The sequence below is a fragment of the Carassius carassius genome, chromosome 26 (genome assembly GCF_963082965.1).
Source record: "Carassius carassius chromosome 26, fCarCar2.1, whole genome shotgun sequence".
NCBI lineage: Eukaryota > Metazoa > Chordata > Actinopteri > Cypriniformes > Cyprinidae > Carassius > Carassius carassius.
In genome coordinates this window covers 13,589,676-13,614,439 of record NC_081780.1, presented here as the reverse complement: position 1 = coordinate 13,614,439, position 24,764 = coordinate 13,589,676, and the positions used below count along the sequence as shown (strand labels likewise).

The 24,764-nt window shown below is 35.1% G+C and overlaps 1 protein-coding gene across 4 annotated transcripts in view; it reads right to left on the bottom strand.

Moving 5' to 3' along the window:
- LOC132105858 (myelin-associated glycoprotein-like) overlaps positions 1-14,890 on the bottom strand; it is an 86,917-nt gene extending 72,027 nt beyond the window's left edge. Inside the window, exons 1-8 of one of the 4 annotated variants that reach the window (XM_059511312.1) lie at positions 14,763-14,890; positions 14,131-14,448; positions 6,948-6,998; positions 6,503-6,829; positions 6,158-6,421; positions 4,877-5,140; positions 679-942; positions 263-550 (exon numbers count right to left, since the gene is read on the bottom strand). In XM_059511312.1, the coding sequence (XP_059367295.1) occupies positions 263-550; positions 679-942; positions 4,877-5,140; positions 6,158-6,421; positions 6,503-6,829; positions 6,948-6,998; positions 14,131-14,448; positions 14,763-14,808 (1,822 nt within the window). In that variant the 5' untranslated portion in view covers positions 14,809-14,890. Of the gene's footprint in view, positions 1-262; positions 551-678; positions 943-4,876; positions 5,141-6,157; positions 6,422-6,502; positions 6,830-6,947; positions 7,317-7,658; positions 7,950-14,130; positions 14,449-14,762 lie in introns of those variants that run through there. The other 3 variants (XM_059511311.1, XM_059511310.1, XM_059511313.1) reach the window with 3 other exon arrangements.
- Positions 14,891-24,764: the final 9,874 nt, after the last annotated feature.

The window sequence follows — 24,764 nt, the reverse complement described above, 5'->3', positions numbered from 1 at the left end:
TCTACATGATTATCACCGTTTGCTTTAAAGACTTTATTAAAAGTCTTAATTGTTATGTATTTCTAAATTCATGGTTCCAGGGGGTTCATGTTAAAGCTCTTGTATGTTCAATTATTCTGGGAGCAAGAACCCCCATAAGGAACCATACTGCCAAAGATAAATTGTGTTCAATAAACTCAAGTAAACTTGCCAAAGTGGTTCATGTCTGAAATATTATTGATAGATGTTCTTCTATTGGATGAATCACAGAACTGAAACTTACGTTCAACAGATGAAGGCAGCTGAAACAGATAACTCGCAGTGCCTCGAGTGTTTCTGCTGACACACAGCAGAGTGGATGTGTTTGTGAGAGACTGATGAAGAGTGATGAAGCTCCTCAAGACTGTGCTGCTCAATCGCTCTTCACTGATGAACGTGTTTGAAGAAGTAGTGACATGACGTCCAGACAGATGCCACTCCAGTTCAGGAGAGGGATTCCCATCAGCCTCACAGAAACACACAGTTACATCAGTTCTGCTACAGCTGGAAGAAGTAGAGATCTGAGGAAAATCTAACAGAGTGAAAGATCGAGAATGGTCTGAGCAGCACACCTGAAATGTTTCTTGGTAACTTTTCATGCAGTTTTCATTGCTTACAGTCACTTGTTTGAAATATTTCCTCTATTCCTTTAATACTCACACTGAATGTCCAGCTTCACAGATGAGCTTTGGCTGCCGTGTTGGTTCTGAGCTGTACAGTGGTACCAGCCTCTGTGTGTCGGGTCGGTCCTATTGAAGGTAAGAGTGTCTCCAGTCTGCAGCTGCTTCAACTGTCCTTCACTCTCTCTGGACCAGGTGTAGTTCACTGCTGGATTTGCATCACTGCTGCAGATCAGAGTCACTGAACTGCCCTCCAACACAGAGCTGGAGGGAATCAGTAAAAATGACATGTTTTTTGGGGCATCTGAGAAGAAAAAGATAAAGAGAGAAGATAAAAAAAAGATAAAACGAAAAGATAAATAAAGGAAGAAATAACTGAGGAATAAGGGATAGCTAAAATTTGAGGCAGTTACATTGGTATTTGGATGCAAGCTTAATTTAATGTCATTGCATCAGGTTACAAAACAAAACTGAAATCAAAGTAGATGCCATTTTGCTTGATTTGTTATATAATGCGATAATATATTTAGACATTATGTGTGGCTGAAGTATCCAAAAGTGTTCAAATATGTTTTGGGGCCACTGTATATAATATATCTTTAGTCCTAAAGTGATGGATAGATCCTGAATAGGATGTGTACTTCACAAATATTTTGAAATATATGGTTCAGATCACTCAAACCATATAAAACATGTATTGTTATATTTGATACTTTCATAAACTTCTATAAGATTTTAGAAATTAAGTTTTATAACATTTAACTACTTCTACAATAATCCGTGATGTTCCACCTCTAAAAAAAAACTACTAAGCTTAAGTCTGTGCTCTGAAATAGTCGTCAAGTCAAGTCACCTTTATTTATATAGCGCTTTAAACACAATACATTGCGTCAAAGCAACTGAACAACATTCATTAGGAAAACAGTGTGACAATAATGCAAAATGACAGTTAAAGGCAGTTCATCATTGAATTCAGTGATGTCATCTCTGTTCAGTTTAAATAGTGTCTGTGCATTTATTTGCAATCAAGTCAGTGATATCGCTGTAGATGAAGTGACCCCAACTAAGCAAACCAGAGGCGACGGCGGCAAGGAACCGAAACTCCATCGGTGACAGAATGGAGAAAAAAACCTTGGGAGAAACCAGGCTCAGTTGGGGGGCCAGTTCTCCTCTGACCAGACGAAACCAGTAGTTCAATTGTGCAGAAGAATCATCTGTTTCCTGTGGTCTTGTCCTGATGGTCATCTAGAGACAAGGTCTTTAAAGAGGATATGTATCTGGGGCTCTAGTTGTCCTGGTCTCCGCTGTCTTTCAGGGATGTAGAGGTCCTTTCTAGGTGCTGATCCAGCATCTGGTCTGGATACGTACTGGATCCGGGTGACTGCAGTGACCCTCTGATCTGGACACAGACTGGATCTGGTGGCTAAGGTGACCTCGGAATAAGAGAGAAACAGACTAATATTAGCGTAGATGCCATTCTTCTAATGTTGTAGTAAGTACATCGGGTGTTATGGGAAGTGTTCCCGGTTCCGGTTTACCTAATTAATGCAGCCTAAAAATCCTTTAACAGATTTGGATATTAAAAGCATATTAGTATGTTATGTGTAAGCCAGGTTAAAGAGATAGGTCTTTAATCTAGATTTAAACTGCAAGAGTGTGTCTGCCTCCCGAACAATGTTAGGTAGGTTATTCCAGAGTTTAGGCGCCAAATAGGAAAAGGATCTGCCCCCCGCAGTTGATTTTGATATTCTAGATCAGTGGTTCCCAACCTTTTTCAACTCAGGCCCACACAACCACACTCCTTTGTTTGCGCGGCCCACTTCAAAAAATGTACTGACCCCGCTATTGTTGGGTTAATAACTTAGTTCTCAGAAGCTAGATTGTTAACTGTATTTATTGAATGAACTAGGGCTGTGCGATATGAAAAAAAAAAAAAAAACTATCGCGATTTCTTTGATCAATTTTGCGATTGTGACACACACCTATATGCTTTTACAGTCATAAATGCATTCAGGATTAATTTGAAACATTTCCAAAAGAAAACCTATTAGAGCTTTATCAAAAAGTTGTAACGTCTCTAGAACAGACATAAGTCAAAATTATCACTATAGTAAAGATGTAACAAAATGTATAGACTTATGGCAAAAAAAAAAAATCCAATGTACAAGGACTTTTTTTTTTCTTTTTTGCCATGCATTGTTCAAAGAGCACATTAATTGTAGCGTTGCCTCAGGTGTTTGCAGTGTGTATACAGTATATGTGGTCAGCAGCGAAAGCGCATAAATATAACGCGAAAGCACATTAACATAATGCACGAGTGCGAATCTCTCTGTTTGCACGCAGATTTCCTTTGCGCTGTCACAAAACCAGACTTGCTTGCTCAGATACACGCTGCTCTGCGCGGAGAGAGTGTGCGCACTTAAAACGTATCTCCTCTCACTTAAACTGCGTCCTGTGCACTCACAATTCTCTCTATGCTCATGTGTTAGATATTAATTATTTTTGCACGTTTTTATTTCTAGCCTTTTACCACGTGCAGTGTGAACGCTCTGATCCGTTAACATGGGCTAAGTTTTATGCCCAGTCTGTTCTGTTCTCGCGCTAGGCGCAATGCATTCTGATTGGATTGGATAGCATACTAAGGGAGGTCAGGGCCCGGAAAAACGTGCTGTAAAGCGATTTAGAAATCGTGCACGCTCAAATTGTGATTTTATGACGATTTCTTTTAATCGCACAGCCCTAGAATGGACTGGAAATGAACAGAAAATAATTGGCGGACCACCTGCAATACCACCACAGGTTGAAAACCACTGTTCTAGGTATTATCAAATTGCCTGAGTTTAGAGAACGTAGCGGACGTAGAGGATTATAATGTAAAAGGAGCTCATTCAAATACTGAGGTGCTAAACCATTCAGGGCTTTATAAGTAATAAGCAATATTTTAAAATCTATATGATGTTTGATAGGGAGCCAGTGCAGTGTTGACAGGACCGGGCTAATATGGTCATACTTCCTGGTTCTAGTAAGAACTCTTGCTGCTGCATTTTGGACTAGCTGTAGTTTGTTTACTAAGCGTGCAGAACAACCACCCAATAAAGCATTACAATAATCTAACCTTGAGGTCATAAATGCATGGATTAACATTTCCGCATTTGACATTGAGAGCATAGGCCATAATTTAGATATATTTTTGAGATGGAAAAATACAGTTTTACAAATGCTAGAAACGTTGCTTTCTAAGGAAAGATTGCGATCAAATAGCACACCTAGGTTCCTAACTGATGAAGGAGAATTGACAGAGCAGCCATCAAGTCTTAGACAGTGTTCTAGGTTATTACATGCAGAGTTTTTAGGTCCTATAATTAACACCTCCGTTTTCTCAGAATTAAGCAGTAAGAAATTACTCGTCATCCAGTTTTTTATATCGACTATGCATTCCATTCCAAATATTCGATATTTGTAAAAATTTTACCTGTAAAAGTCATTTTCATGTCATGACTTACAGTTAACAGGTTTTGTTTTTACAAAATGTGAAAATAAAAAGTACTTCAGCACTTCAGGACTAGAGTTGAAAAACTCAAATTGACCCGCGTACATTTAAAACGTATAAACATTTCTGTATCTACATTTCACAGCACATCAGCGTATTGAAACTGTTTTTTTTTTTGTTTTTTTTACTATCTTTGGCTGATAAAATATTATTTCCTAGTGAAAATATTGCCTTCATAAAGTGGTTAAAAAAACTAAATAACAACATATTACTAAGCAATGTTATTATTGCAGATGTAGAGTTGCTTTAGAACATTAAATATGGGGGTCAGATTGACCCACAAACATCACAATTGTAACAGAAATTGTTTGTCAAAACTTCTCAGTGTGTTGAAACTTTGCATGTATGTTCATGACCCTAAATGAAGAAAAAAACTGTACATTTTAAGAACAAATTAATTAAAATAAAATACGTTAACTCATATTTCAGAAACTCAAAAATCAAAACAGTATATGGGGGTTAAATGACACTGAAATAAAAGTTATATTGTAAGGTTAACTGGTTAACTGAACAATCTAGAGGCTTTTTAATTATTATTTAGGCTTTCATTTAATCAACATAAACATTTTATAGCAGCTATTCTTGCACTATTACACAATAACAGTGTAATAACCTTTAATTTTATATAATTCACTTTTAGGTGCTAATGACTATGACCAGGTAAAATTGTCTGTCATGTATTACTCACACTGAATGTCCAGCATCACTGATGAGTTGTGGCTGCCATGTTGGTTCTGAGCTGTACAGTGGTACCAGCCTCTGTGTGTCGGGTCGGTCCTATTGAAGGTAAGAGTGTCTCCAGTCTGCAGCTGCTTCAACTGTCCTTCACTCTCTCTGGACCAGGTGTAGTTCACTGCTGGATTTGCATCACTGCTGCAGATCAGAGTCACTGAACTGCCCTCCAACACAGAGCTGGAGGGAATCGCTAAAGCTGACATGTTTTTTGGGGCATCTGAGAAGAAAAGATAAAGATAAATAAAAAGGAAGAAATAACTGAGGAATAAGGGATAGCTAAAATTAGAGGCAGTAACATTGGTATTTGGATGTAAGCTTAATTTAATATCATTGCATCAGGTTACAAAACCAAACTGAAATCAAAGTAGATGCCATTTTGCTTGATGTTTTATCTAATGCGATGATATATTTAGACATTATGTGTGGCTGAAGTATCCAAAAGTGTTCAAATATGTTTTGGGGCAACTGTATATAATATATTTTAAGTCCTATAGAGATGGATAGATCCTGAATAGTACTTCATGAATATTTATAAATATATGGTTCAGATCACTCAAACCATATAAAAATCGAAGAGTCCCTGTATATTATCTAGTGGAAAAGTTTGGTATTTCGCCCAAAGTTAATCATTCTTTTTTTGAGATATGAACCTAAAATTTGGCATAAAACTTGTTCAGATGATTGGCTTTGATTTGCTTGAAGATTTGGAGGTAAACATGTTATGTAAAATATACATTTATTTGTGATATAAAATATAAAATTGTACTGTATATGTATTGTTATATTTTATTCTTTCATAAACTTCTCTAACTTTTTATAAATGAAGTTTTATAACATTTATTTACTTCTACAACAATCTGTGATGTTCCACCTTCAAATAAAATTGCATGCATGTTCATGACCCTAAATGAGGAAAAAAACACTACATTTTAGAAAAATGAAATTAAAATAAAATAGGTTAACTGATATTTCAGACAACTAAAAAATCAAAACAGTATATGGGGGTTAAATGACACTGAAATTAAAATAATTTGGGAAGGTTAACTGGTTAACTGAACAATCCAGAGGCCTTTTAATTGTTATTTACGCTTTAATTTAATCAATATAAATTTTTTTATAGTTGCTATTCTTGCACTATTACACAATAACAGTGTAATAACCTTTTATTTTATATAATTTACTTCTAGGTGCTAATAAATGTGAGGAGGTAAATTGTCTGTCATGTATTACTCACTCTGAATGTCCAGCTTCACAGATGAGTTGTGGCTGCCATGTTGGTTCTGAGCTGTACAGTGGTACCAGCCTCTGTGTGTCGGGTCGGTCCTATTGAAGGTAAGAGTGTCTCCTGTCTGCAGCTGCTTCAACTGTCCTTCACTCTCTCTGGACCAGGTGTAGTTCACTGCTGGATTTGCATCACTGCTGCAGATCAGAGTCACTGAACTGTCCTCCAACACAGAGCTGGAGGGAGTCACAGATACTGCTGTGTTTTGGGGTGAATCTGAAGATAAACAAAATAGGGCCTCACAATAAAAATCGAAATATTATAATTCACAAGTTAAAACTAAAAAGCATGACTTACACTGAACATGTAGTGTGATGTTGTCCTGTGCTGTTTTGGTCTTGTCCTGTAGCTGGTAGGTTATAGTGCAGGTGAAAGTGACTCCGTGCTCACGGTGAGTAGCAGTGAAGTTCAGATTAGAGATGAGCTCCTGTAGTCTGCTGCTCTCACTTAGGGGGATTCTGGGAGTGGAGCTCCATGTGAGAGTTGGTGAAGGAGAGGAGCAGAGAGTCTCAGCAGAGCAGCGCAGACTCACAGAGCTCCCCTCCAACACCTCCAACACCTCCTCCTGACCCTGCACCTCCTTCTGCTCCACATACAGCTGCACTCTGGGTTTGGGAGGAGACTCTGAAATACAGACAGATTCATTTATTATATTTGATTGATGTCTAGTTTCAAATCATGTTTTAATTTCATCATTATACATGTATTTATAAATAATATTTCCAATCATGAATTTACTCACCAATCACATCTATTGAAACATTGGCTTGTATATAGGTATGTTTCAGTCTACCTTCACTCTCAATCCTGAAGAAATACAGACCTCTGTGATTTGATCTGATGTCATAAAAGATAGTGGTGCAGTCCTTATCTTTTAATTTTCCAGTTATTTTCCCTTTCATAGAGGATTTCTGGCTTGATGTGCTTGAGTTAAACACTACATTTCTGTTTAGTTTAGTCCCATCTTTGTACCACACTCCTGTAGCTCTCTCTGTGAGGTGTTTGTCATATTCTTCTTTAATCTCAAATCTGCACTTTATGATCACACAAGATCCACTGAGAGCTTTAATCTTCTGTGGCAGACTGATGTTGAAATCTCTACAGCAAACACCTACAACACACACATGATGAAAAGCATTATTTTTAAGGGGGTATACAGTATCATTTTAAAGGGAGAACAAGCAGAGCAACAGCAACAGTGAAATCTACATCAAGGATATTTGTAACTATTAATGTATTTTAATATATTAATGTAACATAAATATGATGAATAAGGTAGCAGTCTTTAGATACAACGTCATTTAACTGATTTAGCTAGAAAATGCTCTAAATGAAAAGTTTTCATTTAGTTTAATGCAGCAGACTAAATGTAGTTTAACACTTGTTAAACTAGTTAATGTACATCCTCAGTCATACTGAACACTAGGTGTGAAGAAGGGAAGGAAAATCCTACCTTTTAACAGAAAACAGAAAATAATTATTTTCTCTGCTGTGTCCATCTCTTCATTAACAGACAATCCTGTCTGAAACACTCTTGTACACGTTAGTATTTACATGCATAAAATGATTTGTATTTATTGATCTCAAGTCCTGAGCTGCTGCTGATTTGAAACCGTGTGAAAGTGTGCCGTGTGAACAGTCTGTAACTTCATATACTGACTGAATTTCCTGTGTCAGCATCAACACACATGCTTAACCTTTAAACACACGAGTGTTTCAACAATCACTTATTTTAATGTATTTTATGTTTAATTTCTTCACGTCTTGATTCTCTCGTGGACTGATTTAAAGACAGAACTGAATCAGTAATGGGAAGCTCTAGTATAAATTGTTCAGTTGTTTGTGAGCTTGTTTTGGTCTCTAAAAAGTGCTTATTTACAACTCTAGGCTTTTTGTGTTGTGTTGTGAATAAATCATTTATGTGATTGTGTGTATCAGTTAGCTCACTTCATCAGTTTTTGTTTCTCATAGCACATCTATTCAGTGGAAGTTTCCTGTTTTCTGTTTTGAAAAGCATGTGTTTATGTTCAAGTGTAGCTTTATATGAGTTTTACAGGAAGAGAAATTAATAGACAAGAGTAGCATATATAATTACTCTTTAAGATGTATTTAAAAATGTCTGAATGTCATTACATTAGATATAACAAGACAAAGCAAGTGGCATCTGCAAACAAATTATGGAAGAGCTTTTCTTACAACTGACATCTCTATTATGTAAATTATTTTTGCTTATTTTGCAATCTGAGTCAAAGTCATTTTTAGTGGATATGTGAAGTCAGTTTCCCTCAGGCTCACACTAATATTCTAACAGAGTTAACAGTGTTGTTCATCACATTAGCGCATGTGACTACCACAAAGTGTCAAAATACTTTCTGTGTTCATTTCGTGTCCCCAAAGTGAGGGAAACAAAAAAAGCTTTCCAATAGCATTCCCACTTACTTTATCTCAAAGACAGTTATTTGGGTAATATATGCAAGATATATATTTTTTATATATTTATTTATTTTACATACACTTATTGGAAGATGCTGCGGTTTGTCTTTCATTGGTTGAATCACAGAACTAAAACTCATCTGCAGCCTGAAGGAGGCAGTGCCTCTGAAAAACAAACAGAACACAAGGTTTCCATTTCAGAGGTCTTAAGAAGAAGAAATCAATAGAAGCCACAGTATGATCAATAAATAACCTCAAAAGATTATAAAGACTTACAAAAAAATATGTTTTATATATATTCTACTGTTGTCCTGTGTTGTTTTTTTCTCAACAACAAATCCTAATAGACTGTAAGAGCTATAAAATCAATCAGTCTATTGTTTTTTTGTTTTTTGTCTTACCATGGAGTTTCACTAGGCTCTGAACATTGATAAAGAGGACACTGTTCCCATTGCCAAGTGTGTTAAAAACCGATTGTTTAGAATATGTTGGTAAACATAAGAAAATGCGAAATAACCACTTTATGCATTCTGCTAAAAAGACATGACAGTTTTTTTGTGATACAAACAGATACACTGCGATTATATACAAAAGTGGCATTATTACCACAATTACCACCATGTCAATTATGATTATCATCTGTTATATCTTCATGGTGTAAAACAAGCAGTATGTGTCACAGTCTTGTGTCTTTCTGTCACTGTCTTCTGTGAGTGTTGTGTTTGGTGCCATGTGCTTTTTCTGACCCCGCCCACCCTGTCACAGCATACACAAACAACAAATAATACAGCCAGAGAGAGTGGTGTGTGAGACAAGAATATATAGTCCATGACAATGAGCAACAGCTGAGTGTGTGATTGAGAGACAGGTGTGCAGAGTAAAGGTAAATTAGTCCGGGAGCAAGGCAGAAACACAGGTGTAGCAACTAAACAGTAATGAGGTGACAAGGTGGGCGGGGTCAGAAAAAGACAGGAGAGAAGCACATGGCACCAAACAAACACAACACTCACAGAAGACAGTGACAGAAAGACAGAAGACTGACAGTATGTGTGTCTCATACAGGACATATTTATTTAAAAACCTGAATGTTCAGTAAATTTTAGAAGAGAATGAAGAAAATTAAATATTTATTTGTTATCAGAGAGTCTAGAAAACAGCACAAAAGTGAAAAGATTAATAACTATAAAGTATTTCATACATATTAAACACATATTCCATCTAAACATTTTATTACAAGTCTCTAAATGTGTAAAATTATTTATTTAAATGTTACGGCTGTCTCGTGAACCGCAAAATAAAAGAGGCAGACAACAGATTCTTTAACAATAAAGCAATTTATTATCAAACCAAGCAAACAATTATTAAACAATCAAAAGAAACCGACGTCTAGGGGAAAAATAGGACGTGCGGTTATTAAATAAACAATATCTGGAACTTCAAATAAACATAGCAAAGTGATGATTAATGAGAAAATAGAAATATACAAATGACAAAGTAGGGGAGAAGTGAGGGCGAAGCGAGGCATATCTCATTCCATGTCACCGGTCTTTATACTCTGGTGAGTTAGTTAAGGATTGAAAACACCTGTTGCACAATTTACATCTGCACTGTGTAGCAGAGCCAGCAGGGGCAAACCAGGCAAACAGGCAGGTGTAACATAAACTAAACAGATTTAGCTCCAATCAAATGTCAAAATAGTTTATTTCTCTGGTAGTGAGGCTTGGTCTTTGTGCTTTATGTATCAGATATAAAACAGTGTTTTTATTAGTCTTACATATTGGAAATGTGTATTTTTAAAATACTGAAAGTACAGCTGACAGAGGAAGACAGAGTAGGAGATCACACGTGTATTTGTTGCCTATTGTTCAAAGTCTCATATTCAGAAACTGGAGCAGAGAGCTGAAGAGAAGCATATGTGTCTACTGCCTCATTCTGAGCCTGAAGCAAAAACACTTGTCAACACCATCATCATCAACATGTGACTTAACATGTCATTTAAGAAAAACACTCACCTTCTGCTTAGTGGACAATCTGTATACAAATATAAAAAAGTATTAGTTTTAAGTTTATTGATTAGTTAAGTATAGAGCATGTCTGTGCTATCTTTTGATATCAGTCACTTCTAAAATTACTTTTAATCAACTTTTATTTGGACAATAAGTCAGATTTCCCCTGAAATTCACACAAAATGTACAAACAGAGTAACCACAGTTTTGTTCATCATAGTAACTAATGCTTGACAACCAGTCTCATGCCACATTCCAGGCAACCCGTAACCCGTGTTTTTCCAACCTTAAACCCGTGAAAGTACACTGGAACGTCAGTCAAACCCGTGACTTCCCACCCGTGAACTCGTACTAGATCGATGTACTCTCAGTTAAGAGTTCTGACGTCACACAGCAAGCGAAAGAACAATGGCAGTCCCTACGAATAATATTGCCTACAGATGCAGTGCTTATCCAAGTGGTACATGTTGAAAAAAAGATTTTAGGACAGTGTAACGTTACAATAAAATTAATAATCTAACTAAAATTCCTTACGCTCAGGAAGTTTGGCGTGACTTGCCTGGAACAGAACAAAGTCATTAGTCGTGGTTTGAAATCGTGACTTACGGGCTCAAAAGCCTGCCTGGAACGCAGCATCAAATACCTTTTTGTTCTTTGATATATTTCACATATGGTTTATGATTTAAAGCTTAGAAAAATTATTCTGTTTTTGAGGTTTGAAATTGAATGAAATCCATAGTTAATTAAAATTAAAAAAAAAAAAATTAAAATCTACCGCTATAACTTTCATACATTTGTGTTTTGAGGCCACTCTATAAGAGTGAAAGTATGTTCTCGGATTTTATAGGTTTCTATTAAGTGTTAAGACTACAACACTCCACCAATTTTGACGGATTTTTGCCCCAATCTGCTGTCTGGAGGTTTTTGGGATAAATCACATAGTGGGTGATGGGAACAGACTCCAATATTTTAGCTTTTGACTATGATTCCATTTTAGAACATAGTGTATGATACACTTTTAGCCAAATGGTGTCAAGGTGCTTATACTGGTGACAACCACATGTGTCAAAAACATTGTGTTCAGTTTGAAAAATGTATCTATATTTTGAAACCTAGCATGCTTCTATTTGTAAAACTGCTTGACAATTTTGCTTGAATTATCTTTCTTAAAATAAATGCTACTTAGATTAAAAGTTTATTAATACTGCAATAACACATTTTAAAATGTGACATAGTCTGTTAAAGTATACTAATTTATATCCTTATCTATAAATTTTTCAAAAACAGATATAGTTGTAAATAAACCTTATTTATGATTGTAATGTTTTTGCTAGACAAATATACATTTATAAATGTACCAGAAATTGGCTAATGTACAGTAAAATCATCAGATCAAATATGCTGAATGTGTTTTTCTTACTGGTTTCACAGTGCTCTTCTATTATACATCATTCTTAATACCTCATGTGTGTTGTGCACCTACCGTACACAGATGCATGTAATGGCGCTTAACAACATGACCACCAGAGCCACAACAGCAACTCCAATCAGCAAAGAGAAATGATTCAAACCTAAAGAAGAATAAGTGTTTAGAAAACCACTGATGATTCATGGTTTAAAATATGTATACAAACTTAAATGTAGATATCAGCCTAAAATTTGGCAAAAAAACTTGTTCAGATGATAGGCTTTGATTTGCTTGAAGATTTGGTGGTAAACATGTTATGTAAAATATACATTAATGTATTATATAAAATATAAAAAAATGTACTGAATATATTTTATATTTTATACTTTCATAAACTTCTATAAGATTTTATGAATGAAGTTTTATAACATTTAATTACTTCTAAAATAATCTGTGATGTTCCACCTTTAAACAAAACTACCAAACTTAAGTCTGTGCTCTGAAATATTCAAGATTTGTAACCGACTTACAGTTAACAGATCTTGTTTTCACAAAATTGAGTTGAAAAACTCAAATTGACCCGCCAACATTACAAATGTATAAACATTTCCGTATTTCACAGCACATCAGCGTATTGAAACTTTTTTTACCATCTTTGTCTAAAAAAATATTATTTCCTAGTGAAAATATTGGGGGGGAAAGCTTCTTTTTTGGCTCCATGTGGTAGTAAAATAATAATAATAATAATAATAAAATAACAACATATTCCTAATAAATGTATTAGTTCAGATCTGTATAGTATATAGTGGGGGTCAGATTGACCCACAAGGACCACAAATGTAACAAAAATTGTACGTCAAAACTTATCAGTGTGTTGAAACTTTGTATGCATGTGTATGACCCTAAATGAGAAAAAAAATCACTACATTTAAAAAAAAAATTATAAAAATGAAATAGGTTAACTGATATTTCAGACAACTCAAAAATAAAAATAGTATATAAGGGTTAAATGACACTGAAATAAAAGTAATGTGGGAAGATTAACTGGTTAACTGAACAATTTAGAGGCTTTTTAATTATTATTTAGGCTTTAATTTAATCAACATAAAAAATTTTATTATAACTATTCTTGCACTATTACACAATAACAGTGTAATAACCTTTCATTTAATATAATTGACTTTTAGGTGCTAATGAATGTTAGGAGGTAAATTGTCTGTCATGTATTACTCACTCTGAATGTCCAGCTTCACAGATGAGCTTTGGCTGCCGTGTTGGTTCTGAGCTGTACAGTGGTACCAGCCTCTGTGTGTCGGGTCGGTCCTATTGAAGGTAAGAGTGTCTCCTGTCTGCAGCTGCTTCAACTGTCCTTCACTCTCTCTGGAACAGGTGTAGTTCACTGCTGGATTTGCATCACTGCTGCAGATCAGAGTCACTGAACTGTCCTCTAACACAGAGCTGGAGTAAGTCACAGACACTGTTGTGTTTTTGGGTGAATCTGAAGGTAAACAAAATAGGGCCTCACATTAAAAATCAAAATATTATAATTCACAAGTTAAAACTAAAAAGCATGACTTACACTGAACATGTAGTGTGATGCTGTCCTGTTCTGTTTTGGTCTTGTCCTGTAGCTGGTAGGTTATAGTGCAGGTGAAAGTGACTCCGTGCTCACGGTGAGTAGCAGTGAAGTTCAGATCAGAGATGAGATCCTGTAGTCTGCTGCTCTCATTGAGGAGGATTCTGGGAGTGGAGCTCCATGTGAGAGTTGGTGGAGGAGAGGAGCAGAGAGTCTCAGCAGAGCAGCGCAGACTCACGGAGCTCCCCTCCAACACCTCCAACACCTCCTCCTGACCCTGCACCTCCTTCTGCTCCACATACAGCTGGACTCTGCGTTTGGGAGGAGACTCTGAAATACACACAGATTCATTTATTATATTTGATTGATGTCTAGTCTAATAAAACTCATGTTTTAATTTCATTATTATACAAGTATTTATAAATAATATTTCCAGTCATGAATTTACTCACCAATCACATCTATTGAAACACTGGCTTGTATAAAGGTCTCTTCAGTCTACCTTCACTCTCAATCCTGAATAAATACTGACCACTGTGATTTGATCTGAGGTCATAAAATACAGTGGTGCAGTCCTTATCTTTTAATTTTCCAGTTATATTTCCTCTAATTAATAAGTTTCTGCTTGATGTGCTTGAGTTAAACACTACATTTCTGTTTAGATTAGTCCCATCTTTGTACCACACTCCTGTAGCTCTCTCTGTGAGGTGTTTGTCATATTGTTCTTTAATCTCAAATCTGCACTTTATGATCACACAAGATCCACTGAGAGCTTTAATCTTATTTGGCAGACTGATGTTGAAATCTCTACAGCAAACACCTACAACACACACATGATGAAAAGCGTTATTATTAAGGGTGTATACAGTATTATTTTAAAGGGAGAACGAGCAGAGCATACATCGAGCATATTTGTAATTTTTAATGTATTTTAATATTTGAATTACTGTAATATTATAAATATGTTGCATGAGATACCAGTCTTTAGAAAAAAATCTGTGTGCCAGTTAGTATCTAACCGATTTAGTTAAAAATGCTCTAAATGAAAAGTTTGTTTAATGCCTATGAAACTAGTTAATGTACATCCTCAGTCATACTGAACACTAGGTGTGAAGAAGGGAAAGAAAATCCTACCTTCTATCAGAAAACAGAAAATAATGACTTTCTCTGCAGTGTCCATCTCTTCATTAACAGACAATCCTGTAGGGAAACACTCTTGTACACGCTAGTATTTTGCAAGGAGTGAAAATATTTCCTCATGAAATTAACTTCATAGGAAGAAAGAAAATGAAAGAACATTGGCTCGTCGGTCCCTCCACCCATCCTTCCTCTCTGGGCACATGATCCAGGTCACAAAAATATTGACAGAGGAATGCCAAAAACTAAAGTTGCTATGCTCACATAAAACAATTACTTTATTTATTTAGAATTCATGATCGTAAACTGATCATTTTAAAGGTCTTATTGCGATTGGTAAAATGGTCTTAATTTCACAGCAGTCACTTAATTACGGAATAATTATAGAATTGTGTTCTGCTGAGGAGGAATTGTGTTCCCTTTTAGGGGTCTGTGAGAATGTTTTTCTGTCTCCAGTCAGGTGTGACCATGTTAAATTTGTTTGTCTCCTGCGCGGAACACTTGGTTGTTTCTCATATAGCTACAGTGACTATGTGCAGGAGCGGGTTGCCATGCTGCTACAATGTGATTCACAATACCATTATCTTTTCTAAACTGGCTTCTAATTGTTTAATTATTTAATCAGCATGATACAATTTCACTAAAATAACAAATTGTTATATTTCATTTATTCTGATCTCTTCTGAAATATTATTTTCAAGTAGATTAGCATGTGGTGGTATTTCTGTAAATCTGCGTTCAGGACAGATCATACTGAAGCACCAATGGATGAACCATGGGGAACACCATTAGGTGCTTCAGATTTCTGACTTTCACTGGCTTAACACAGTGTAGCTCTCGTGGTTATGTGAAAAAAAATACACTTTTTTGTTATGAGCAAGCAGGATGTAGCTCAATAAAGGTCTTATAACCCCTCTGAGTAAGTGTGGACTGACGAGTTTGTGTCCATGGGTTAACAGTTGGCTGAGGGCAATTCCTGTGTGATACCTGGTCCCTAATGTCTTAATTAATATACAATCGATATCTTTTGTATTTTATATTGCACAAATTTAATGATCACGTGAAATTGTAGTCAGATTGAACACAGAGCTAGACAAAAATGTAAACTAAATTCTGATAAATTCAGAAGCTTTAACCAGGCCGCTGGATTCCGCCTTTTGGGCTGGTGGGTGGATTCTTACAATTTACATGCATAAAATCCTGTAGGGAAGCACTCTTGTACATGCTAGTATTTACATCCATAAAATTCTTTGTATTTATTGATGTCAAGTCCTGAGTTGCTGCTGATTTGAAACCGTGTGAAAGTGTGCTGTGTGAACAGTCTGTAACTTCATATACTGTCTTAATTTCCGCATCAACATACATTTAAACGCACTGGTGCTTCAACAATTACTTATTTTAAAGCATTTTTTGTTAAATTTCTTAACCTTTTGATTCTCCCATGGACTGCTTTGATGTAGCACATATGCTACATTAACTGTCTCTGCGGACGCAGCCGTCTTTGATGACAACTATTCACTGTCTCATTGCAATAGTTTGACCAAACTCCACATCACATTCATTCCCTTTAAATAGACTCCTAATTATGGGCTGCTTAATGGTTTGCCAGCCAATGTGCCTTTGTATATTATAATGGAAAATAGGAACAGCCATCAGTATAATGAAAGTTTTATTCTTTGTATTAAAACACTTTAATTAATTGAGCACTAATTGAACACTGGGTGTATTAAACTTTAGAATTGTAATACATTTAGTTTTGCACTTTTTCTTGCTACAGAATTACAATCGTATTGACTGAAATGTGAAGAAGCTTTTTGCACTAGCTGAGTGAACTGTGAACAACAATAAGGTATAGCTAAGACTGGTCCAGACTAACCTTACTTACGAATGATTTACAGAAGGTATACTTAACTAAGAACGTTTCGGGAAACACATATTAACATAAAGGCACAACTTACAAATGACGTAGTGTTAAAAAGGTTTCGGAAAACGCAGCCCTGGTCTAAAGTCTGGCACAATACTTTTTCTTTATTATTTAAAGAGCGCATTAGTAATTTTTGCCTATAAGTGGGTGCACAACGGGCATTCACTTTGCTTATTACACACATAGGGAAGCGCAGCAGCACACAAACATTTTTTAAAATAAAAAATTACATTTCCGCCTTGTAAACCCACCATGCAAAACTGGCTTTTAAAGGGGATGGGAGATGAGACTCTGATTGGTTTATTGCACATTATGCCCAAAAAGCACTTAATTACTCATTAGGGGAATAGAGACAACCCCTTCAGACCATGTGCCAGGGCGCGCCGACCATTTTCCCATTGTTAAACTAGAAAAAGTGGATTCGGACACACCCTGAGTGCACCTGGGTTCATTAAAATAGGGCCCTTAGATTCATATACAATATCATTCAAAAGTTTGTGATCTGTAAGGTTCTTTTTTTACTCAAAAAATTCATTATTCCATTAAGCAAGATCACATAAAATTGGTCAAAAGTGACAGTTAAACATATTTTTTTTATTAAATACAATTATGTTTAACTCTATATTTATCAAAGAATCCTGAAAACACTGATAATGATAAGAAACAATTAATATGCACCAAATCAGCATACTAGAAATATTTTTGGAAGAATCCAAGGATGCTCACTAAAAATATTCACATGGATGAATGACATTTTTAAATATATTACAATAGAAAACAGTTCTTTAAAATAAATAATAATAACACAACAGACTTCTTTTAAAAAATCAGTAGTGGATCTCTCAAATATATATATTTGTTTCCCATTTCTCTCATCATTTAGTTCACATAAGATTGCTCAGTCACACAAGAAACGCAATGTGCACTTATGTACAAGATGCTGAAAACATGCTTTTATCAGACTAGCAGCAAACTTTTCAATAGTGTCTGCCACTTCAACTGCCATTACCTGGGCCTGGCAGACTCTGTATGAGACACGATGAAAACAACTGAAGTTAACATGTGAAATAAACATGTGCAGTAAGTGAAAGCAAAACTAATTAATTGCATAACTGAATACATGATCATGAAGCCATGCCTATTGTTCATACCAACACAGTCTCACTCCCTACTCGTCGAATGTCTGACGCATGGTCAAGGGATCTGGCGTCACTTTTTTGACACACTGGGTATACCTTTGGCGTTATTTTTCAACGTGCAGGTTCGATAGACTTCTATAGAACTCAGCAGCGTTTAAATTTGACGTCTTGGGTCAGCACACCGCAACGAGACTATATAAATAAAAATAAAAAGAATAGGCTACAAAAAATTATATATAACAGAGATCGTTTTTATCTGGCCCTCCAACTTGTTTTTGAGGTTTAAAAATTCTCGCAATCTGATATCAAAGTGCTCCTTGTGCAAAGGCTTAGCGCGTTCATCAGTGGTGAGTTTAACAACACTCAACTGCAGGTAAAACAGCATTCAGCGGTGAGTTTAACAATGCTCAACTGCAGGTAAAACAGCATTCAGTGGTGAGTTTGACCAAAGCAACGCTCAACTGCAGGAAAAACGGCATTATAAGGTGAGTTTAATAACGTTCCAAGGCGCGTGCAAGTAAGCAGTTTAACCATATTCTTACAACCCATTCTCGCCTATCGCTTATTCATAGTTTATCACTATGAAATCACGTTCAAGAAGTATCATTCACCACACATCGCGATACTTGCCATCAGTTTACATGTGCCACAGGTTCGGTGAGTAGATGTAAATACGCTTTTTTTTATGCCTGTTTTAAAATGTATTCTGTTTTCTTTATTAATCAGATTAGCGCCGTATTGTTTACTCGCTGTATTATATGAGTCATCCGAGGCTGTCTTTGAGTTTTATTGCGTTTAACTAAATGAACACACCTGCTAACACGTGTGATTAAACTCTGTCGGTCACGTGACGTGCCATAGACTTTCAATATATTCATTTCAGGTTCAAAGATGTAAATTTGTAGTAAAATCATGGTAACCACGACACATACAATAGTAACAAATTAAATGTAAATAATTAATAAATAATATAAGTAAATAATAAGTAAATAATAATTAATTATTAAATTAATGTAAATCTACATTTTTCCCCTCTTGCAGTTCATTCATATCAGTTTATATTTCAAATATTTTGCTCACAAAACATTATTAAAATTCTGTTTATAATTCTATTTAATTCTACCCCCCCCCCCTTTCCTGTATTTGGCCTAGTGTTCTAGTGAGCATGATGACCATAAGTGTGTGTCGAACTTTTCATGACCTGATGACTGTGGTTCCCAATCCTGGTCCTGGAGAACCCCAGCACTGCACGGTTTTGGTGTCTCTCTTATCTGACAAACACACTTTTGAGGTCTTGGAGTCTACACTGATGAGTTGAATCTAGTGTGTTTGAACAGGGAGACATATCAAATATGCAGTGGTTGGGGTTCTCCAGGACCAGGATTGGGAGCCACTGCCTTATGGGACACACTTATGTGTTTACAGAGATTTTTAGTTTTATTATTATTATTATTATTATTATTATTATTATTATTATTATTATTATTATTATTATTCAACTTTGCATTTTAAAATAAATTCTAAATCTCTTTTCATTAGTCCCTATTACAGAGGACAATTTAATTTTTGGTGCTTCTAATTAAGTGAAAAAAAGCAGTTGCAAATGATGTACAAAATAAATATACTTTTCTGTACACCAAGAAAACGTGCAAAACTTTGTTTTACTACCAAATTATTCTCAGTATCTAATTGTTATTATTATTATTAATATTTAACATACATTGGAAAGGTTTCCGTGACCAGTGGTTTGCAGTGGTTTGATTTTTGCAGAAAATGCAACTTTGTTTTAATTCTAAGCTTATAATGAATACATTGTGACCTTCCAGCAACCCATATATTGTATACAGAACCAGTGACCAAAACAATAATTGAAAATAGTATTTTCGTATTGATAAAGCATTGTGTTCTCTTTTTCAAGCTTCATACAGTAAACTTTACTTCTGGTGCTTGTATCATAAAAAAAAACATCAGTTCTCATCAGGAGTTTTCGTAAAGGACGTATTCATGCACAGCCATCCCCTAGTTCCAGTCATGAAGTGGATGATGTTATTGTCAGTTTTATTTCTGCATTTTTATGTAGCTGTTGTTTGTTTTCCTGAACATGTTATCTTTCTTCCATTGTTCGGACAATCAGTGTTTATTTGATGCTGTGCTGATGGAGTTTTATAGATGATATTGCACACTTGACATGCATGTCTTCATGGTTTTTATTTTATGAGTTTGAAACAGTGTGTTGTATCACTTTTTGGTCAATTAAATTCTCCAGTGTTCTCTGAAAGACTATCTGTATTTACTCTTTTTTTTATTTTATTTTTTATAAAAGTATTCATAAACTTCATAGTAGCAAAAATAAGCTTATTGAAAGAGGATGCAGTGCAGTTATATGGGCACTTTGTCTTTGAATTAGTTTTTTCTTTCTGTTTTTATTGCTAGAGTTCAAATGGTAGAGAATGGCAAATCACAGAAACACAAAAGTGAATAATTTTTATAACTTTAAAACACAACATAACATACAATATAAATGTTAGAATATAATCATTTGATTAGAAAATGTACTTGTCTTTGAAAAAAAATATTATATTTAATGAGAGGAATCGGTTAGATAGAACTGCGAATGCTGGCCATATGCTCATCAATATTGCCCAATTTTTGTCAAGCTGAACAACAATAATTAGAGCATTTGCATTATTGTTGGAGGTAGGTGTAGACGTTAATAAAACACAATCTAATAGATAGCAAATGTTATTGATTGTTAACCAATCTATCCCTTCAGCCGAAAAACGAAAGACATCTGTCATAAATGGATAAGGAAGTGTGACGCCGCTGCTCAGCTTTGATATCATTGGCTGTCAATGTCCGTTGTCACCGAAGGATTGTCTGTGGTTGGACTATCTTTTAACCCATATTAAACAGCGCATCATTTTGCAAAAGTACGTTTTGCTGCTATTATCACATTAGTAATAAATTAAGTCAACAATTAAGGGTTGCTATGTTGAGAAAAATGACCTCTTTAGCGAGATCCTAACCCTAACCCTAAGCATAACTTCAATTAACTACAAAAAACAGCGCCTAGTTTTCCAAACTGAGCTGAGTCACATTTATATCTGACAGTTTTCACAGTCCACACTTTTCTATTTTTACATCATGGCTAGTAAAGCTTTTGACAGGACATGGTGAGGCCATCTGATGAAACATGGAAAAATTATAAAGAAATTATTTAATAATAAAGCATACGAGCATACGCCAAGCATACGAATAAGCCAAGCATACGAATAATGTGCCAAGCATACGAATAATGTATCTCTTAAATTGTGAGTGTAGTTGCATCTGATCAAATGTGCATTTTTATTCATTAGCTTGGGTTAAACTAATTTGACTTTGTTGGATCAGCTGCTATGCTAATGATGTCTCTATTTTGTTTCTATGTTTTGTAACTAGGATTTACACAAGCTCCAGTCTGGATCCAGAACACCTGAGAAGAGATCTGACCCTAAGAGGACCCCAGATGATGCTAACCTTGAATCAACAAACAGAACTAACAATTATTGCTGCATGTGTGACTGCATCATATAATAACTATTAATTAATAATATTGATAGTTAATTTTTTAGTTCATTTAGTATTTTTTATATTTTATAAAATCCTGTCAAATGTGCACAAACTACTAGCTACTACTAAATATTGTAGAAACATAATTTTTTGTAAAGTTGCTTTGTAACAATTTGTATTGTAAAAAGCACTATACAAATAAACTTGAATTGAATTGAATAATAAAAATAATAGATTATTTCTTTTATTTTTGAAGTTAACAGTAATAAATATAATGGATAAACCTGCAACAACTTGGCATTATCTATTCCGCACTGTTAAGCAGTAATCAAGGACAATGCATACACATTGTGATACTTCACTATTACACATGGACAAATTCATGGAGTCCTAAGAATACTTTATAAACTAATTAGCAACAATCAGTGTAAAAATGTCCTCCTCACCCCCGTATCTTGCTCCTCAGGTGCTGGACATCAGTAATGTGCATGCTCTTGGTTTTAATGGAGTACAAGATCCACATTGATCATTCCTGCTACATTCTCAGTTATCCCTCAAGTGTTTGTAACAATAAAGCAAATGGCTTTTCAAAATAATTAATCTAGTAACTCCCTTTATATATATATATATATATATATATATATATATATATATATATATATATATATGTATATATATATATATATATATATATATATATAAAGGCATATTTGTGATTAAATATATAAAATAATAACTTTCTGGTGTATTGTTGTTCCAGATGTCATCTGATAAAAAAGTTTTATGTCTTAAGTAAAAAATAATCCTGGTAATTAATAATATGTAGTTTTTCAAGTGTAGAATAAACAGATATTAGCCTACCTAGTAAAATTATGAATTTACCAAGAATTTTCAACACACAATATTCACCATATTAATTTAATTGAAGCATAGACTATGAAGTTGATAAAGTAGCATCAAGACAAACACGATTCAACAAACAGGTGGTGTTTTTTTTTTAAACTTAAAATTTAAAAATGTTCCAGTCACACTTTGCCAACATGCTATAATTGTAATAGCTGTATCAAAAAAAAAAAACATATTAGAAAGAATAATTACGGCTGACATGAGCAGTCCTGTGAGATAAAATCATAAAGTCCTGTAACACATAACACAGCATTGCTTCAACACACACATACCAGTGGACTTCTGTCTTTGTTTGGGCTCAAGATGGCCGTCTTCATTCCTCATCCTGAGCAAATAATTTCCTTGGTCTTCCTTATCTTCTAAAAAACAAGATAATCTCTACTTACTCTGTGTGCAATTAATATTGCTCATTAAAACATATAATTAAGTTAATTTAAAATAAGATTCAGACCAGAGCATTTGAGGAGTAAATGTTGATTCAAAAATATTCTAAACAAATGTACCTGGGAAGAGCTGGTCATGGCTAGATTCGCTCAGACTCAGTAATAGCTCTTTTAGTTTTTAGGAAGGTTTGTGAGGGTTGGCTCACCAAAAACTTCTGAAAAAGAAGAACAGAATTATCTGCAAACAATCCTGTAAGACAGAACGAAAGGAAATATTATTACATTACGTGCAACTTATAGATTACTGTATGTATGTGTGTGTGTAATTATACAGCCTCTGTAAAGATGCTGTATAATTAAATGTTAAATGCATCCATTAATAAAAGCAAGTCATTAATAACAAGCTATATTCATATGAATTATAAAAAAAATTATTATAAGCTAACAGGACTGTTATCAGTAGTGCGCAAGTCTTAATAATGCCAAAGCACAGTGCCCTTAATGCACACCAAACCCCACATCTCCAATACCGCTCCGGAGCTCTATACCAGGCTTAGTGTATCCCATCATGCATCATGTTTTGGAATAAATTGTGAGACTTTTTGCCGAGATCTCACAAGTGGTCACAGAAACCTTTCCAATGTATGTGAAATATTAATAATAATAATAATTAGATATTGAAAATAATTTTTTCACTTAATTAGAAGCACCAAAAATCAAATTGTCCTCTGTAATAGGGACTAATGAAAAGAGATTTAGAATTTATTTTAAAATGCAAAGTTGAATAATAAAATTTAAAAAAACTAAAAATCTCTGTAAACACATAAGTGTGTCCCATAAGGCAGTGGCTCCCAATCCTGGTCCTGGAGAACCCCAACCACTGCATGTTTGATATGTCTCCCTGTTCAAACACACTAGATTCAACTCATCAGTGTAGACTCCAAGACCTCAAAAGTGTGTTTGTCAGATAAGAGAGACACCAAAACCGTGCAGTGCTGGGGTTCTCCAGGACCAGGATTGGGAACCACATTTACATTAAACAAACTGTCAACACGGGCTTTTGCGCTGCACAGAGAGACGCTGCGCTGCCTATGACTTTGAACGTGAGTTGAGAGCGGTTGAGAGTCAGTCTCATGCGGAATGACCAATGAAGAGAGGGCCTCAAGTTAAGACCCTCTCCTCATTGGTCAGTCCGCATGAGGTTGGTCAAATGTTACGCCGAGCGGGTTACGTCAGGCGTTGCTACAATAGAAAAACATCTGACATGGAGAAGCTAAGTGGGAGCGCGAAGCGGAAATTAAAAAAGGAAAAGGACATCAGAAACGCAGAAAATGTAAAGTATATACCTAAAATAGGTAATTTCTTCACTCCTGTTAATGTTGCCGACAGTTTCTTCACTCCTGTTAATGTTGCCGTCAGCTTCCGTCAATGACGAGGACAACTCAGCTAGCCAGGACTTTTCTACAAGATGCCAAATGAAACCAAACATGCACTTCCTCATTATTTAGGATTAAAATTGTGTGTTTTGCCAGGTTTTGTAGTATTTATTTTTATCTTGTCTTCTAGAGAGAAATTGTGTCACAGACACGGCTCTGCACTTTCTATTTTAGCTATTGGACATGAACTTGTTAGTGGCCTTGATTTTGAAGATGTTATACTGTACACCAGTTTGCACAGTCAAAGTCCAGAAAAAAGCCATTGTAAGATGTGTTTGCCAAATAAAGGCATTTCAAATTCAAACATGCACTTCCTCATTATTTAGGACTAAAATTGTGTGTTTTGCCAGATTATGTAGCATTTATTTCTGTCTTGTCTTCTTCAGAGAAATTGACAGATTTCTAAATGTTTATGTAGCACTACAATGTTTAACTGGTTAATTGTGCTGTGATATGTTGTTGTTCTATTTTAAAACAAGTTAAAATGAGCTTAGGATAAAAATGTTTATGAGCAGATAACAGTGATACTGCATTTTATTTATTTATTTTTTCCTTGAGGTGCCAGCTTTATTAAAATGCTGTATATTGTTGTGGAGGGATAACTGGCAGATTTCAAATTGTTTGTGTTGGACTAATAACTTGATTGCCTTGTTGAATTCTGA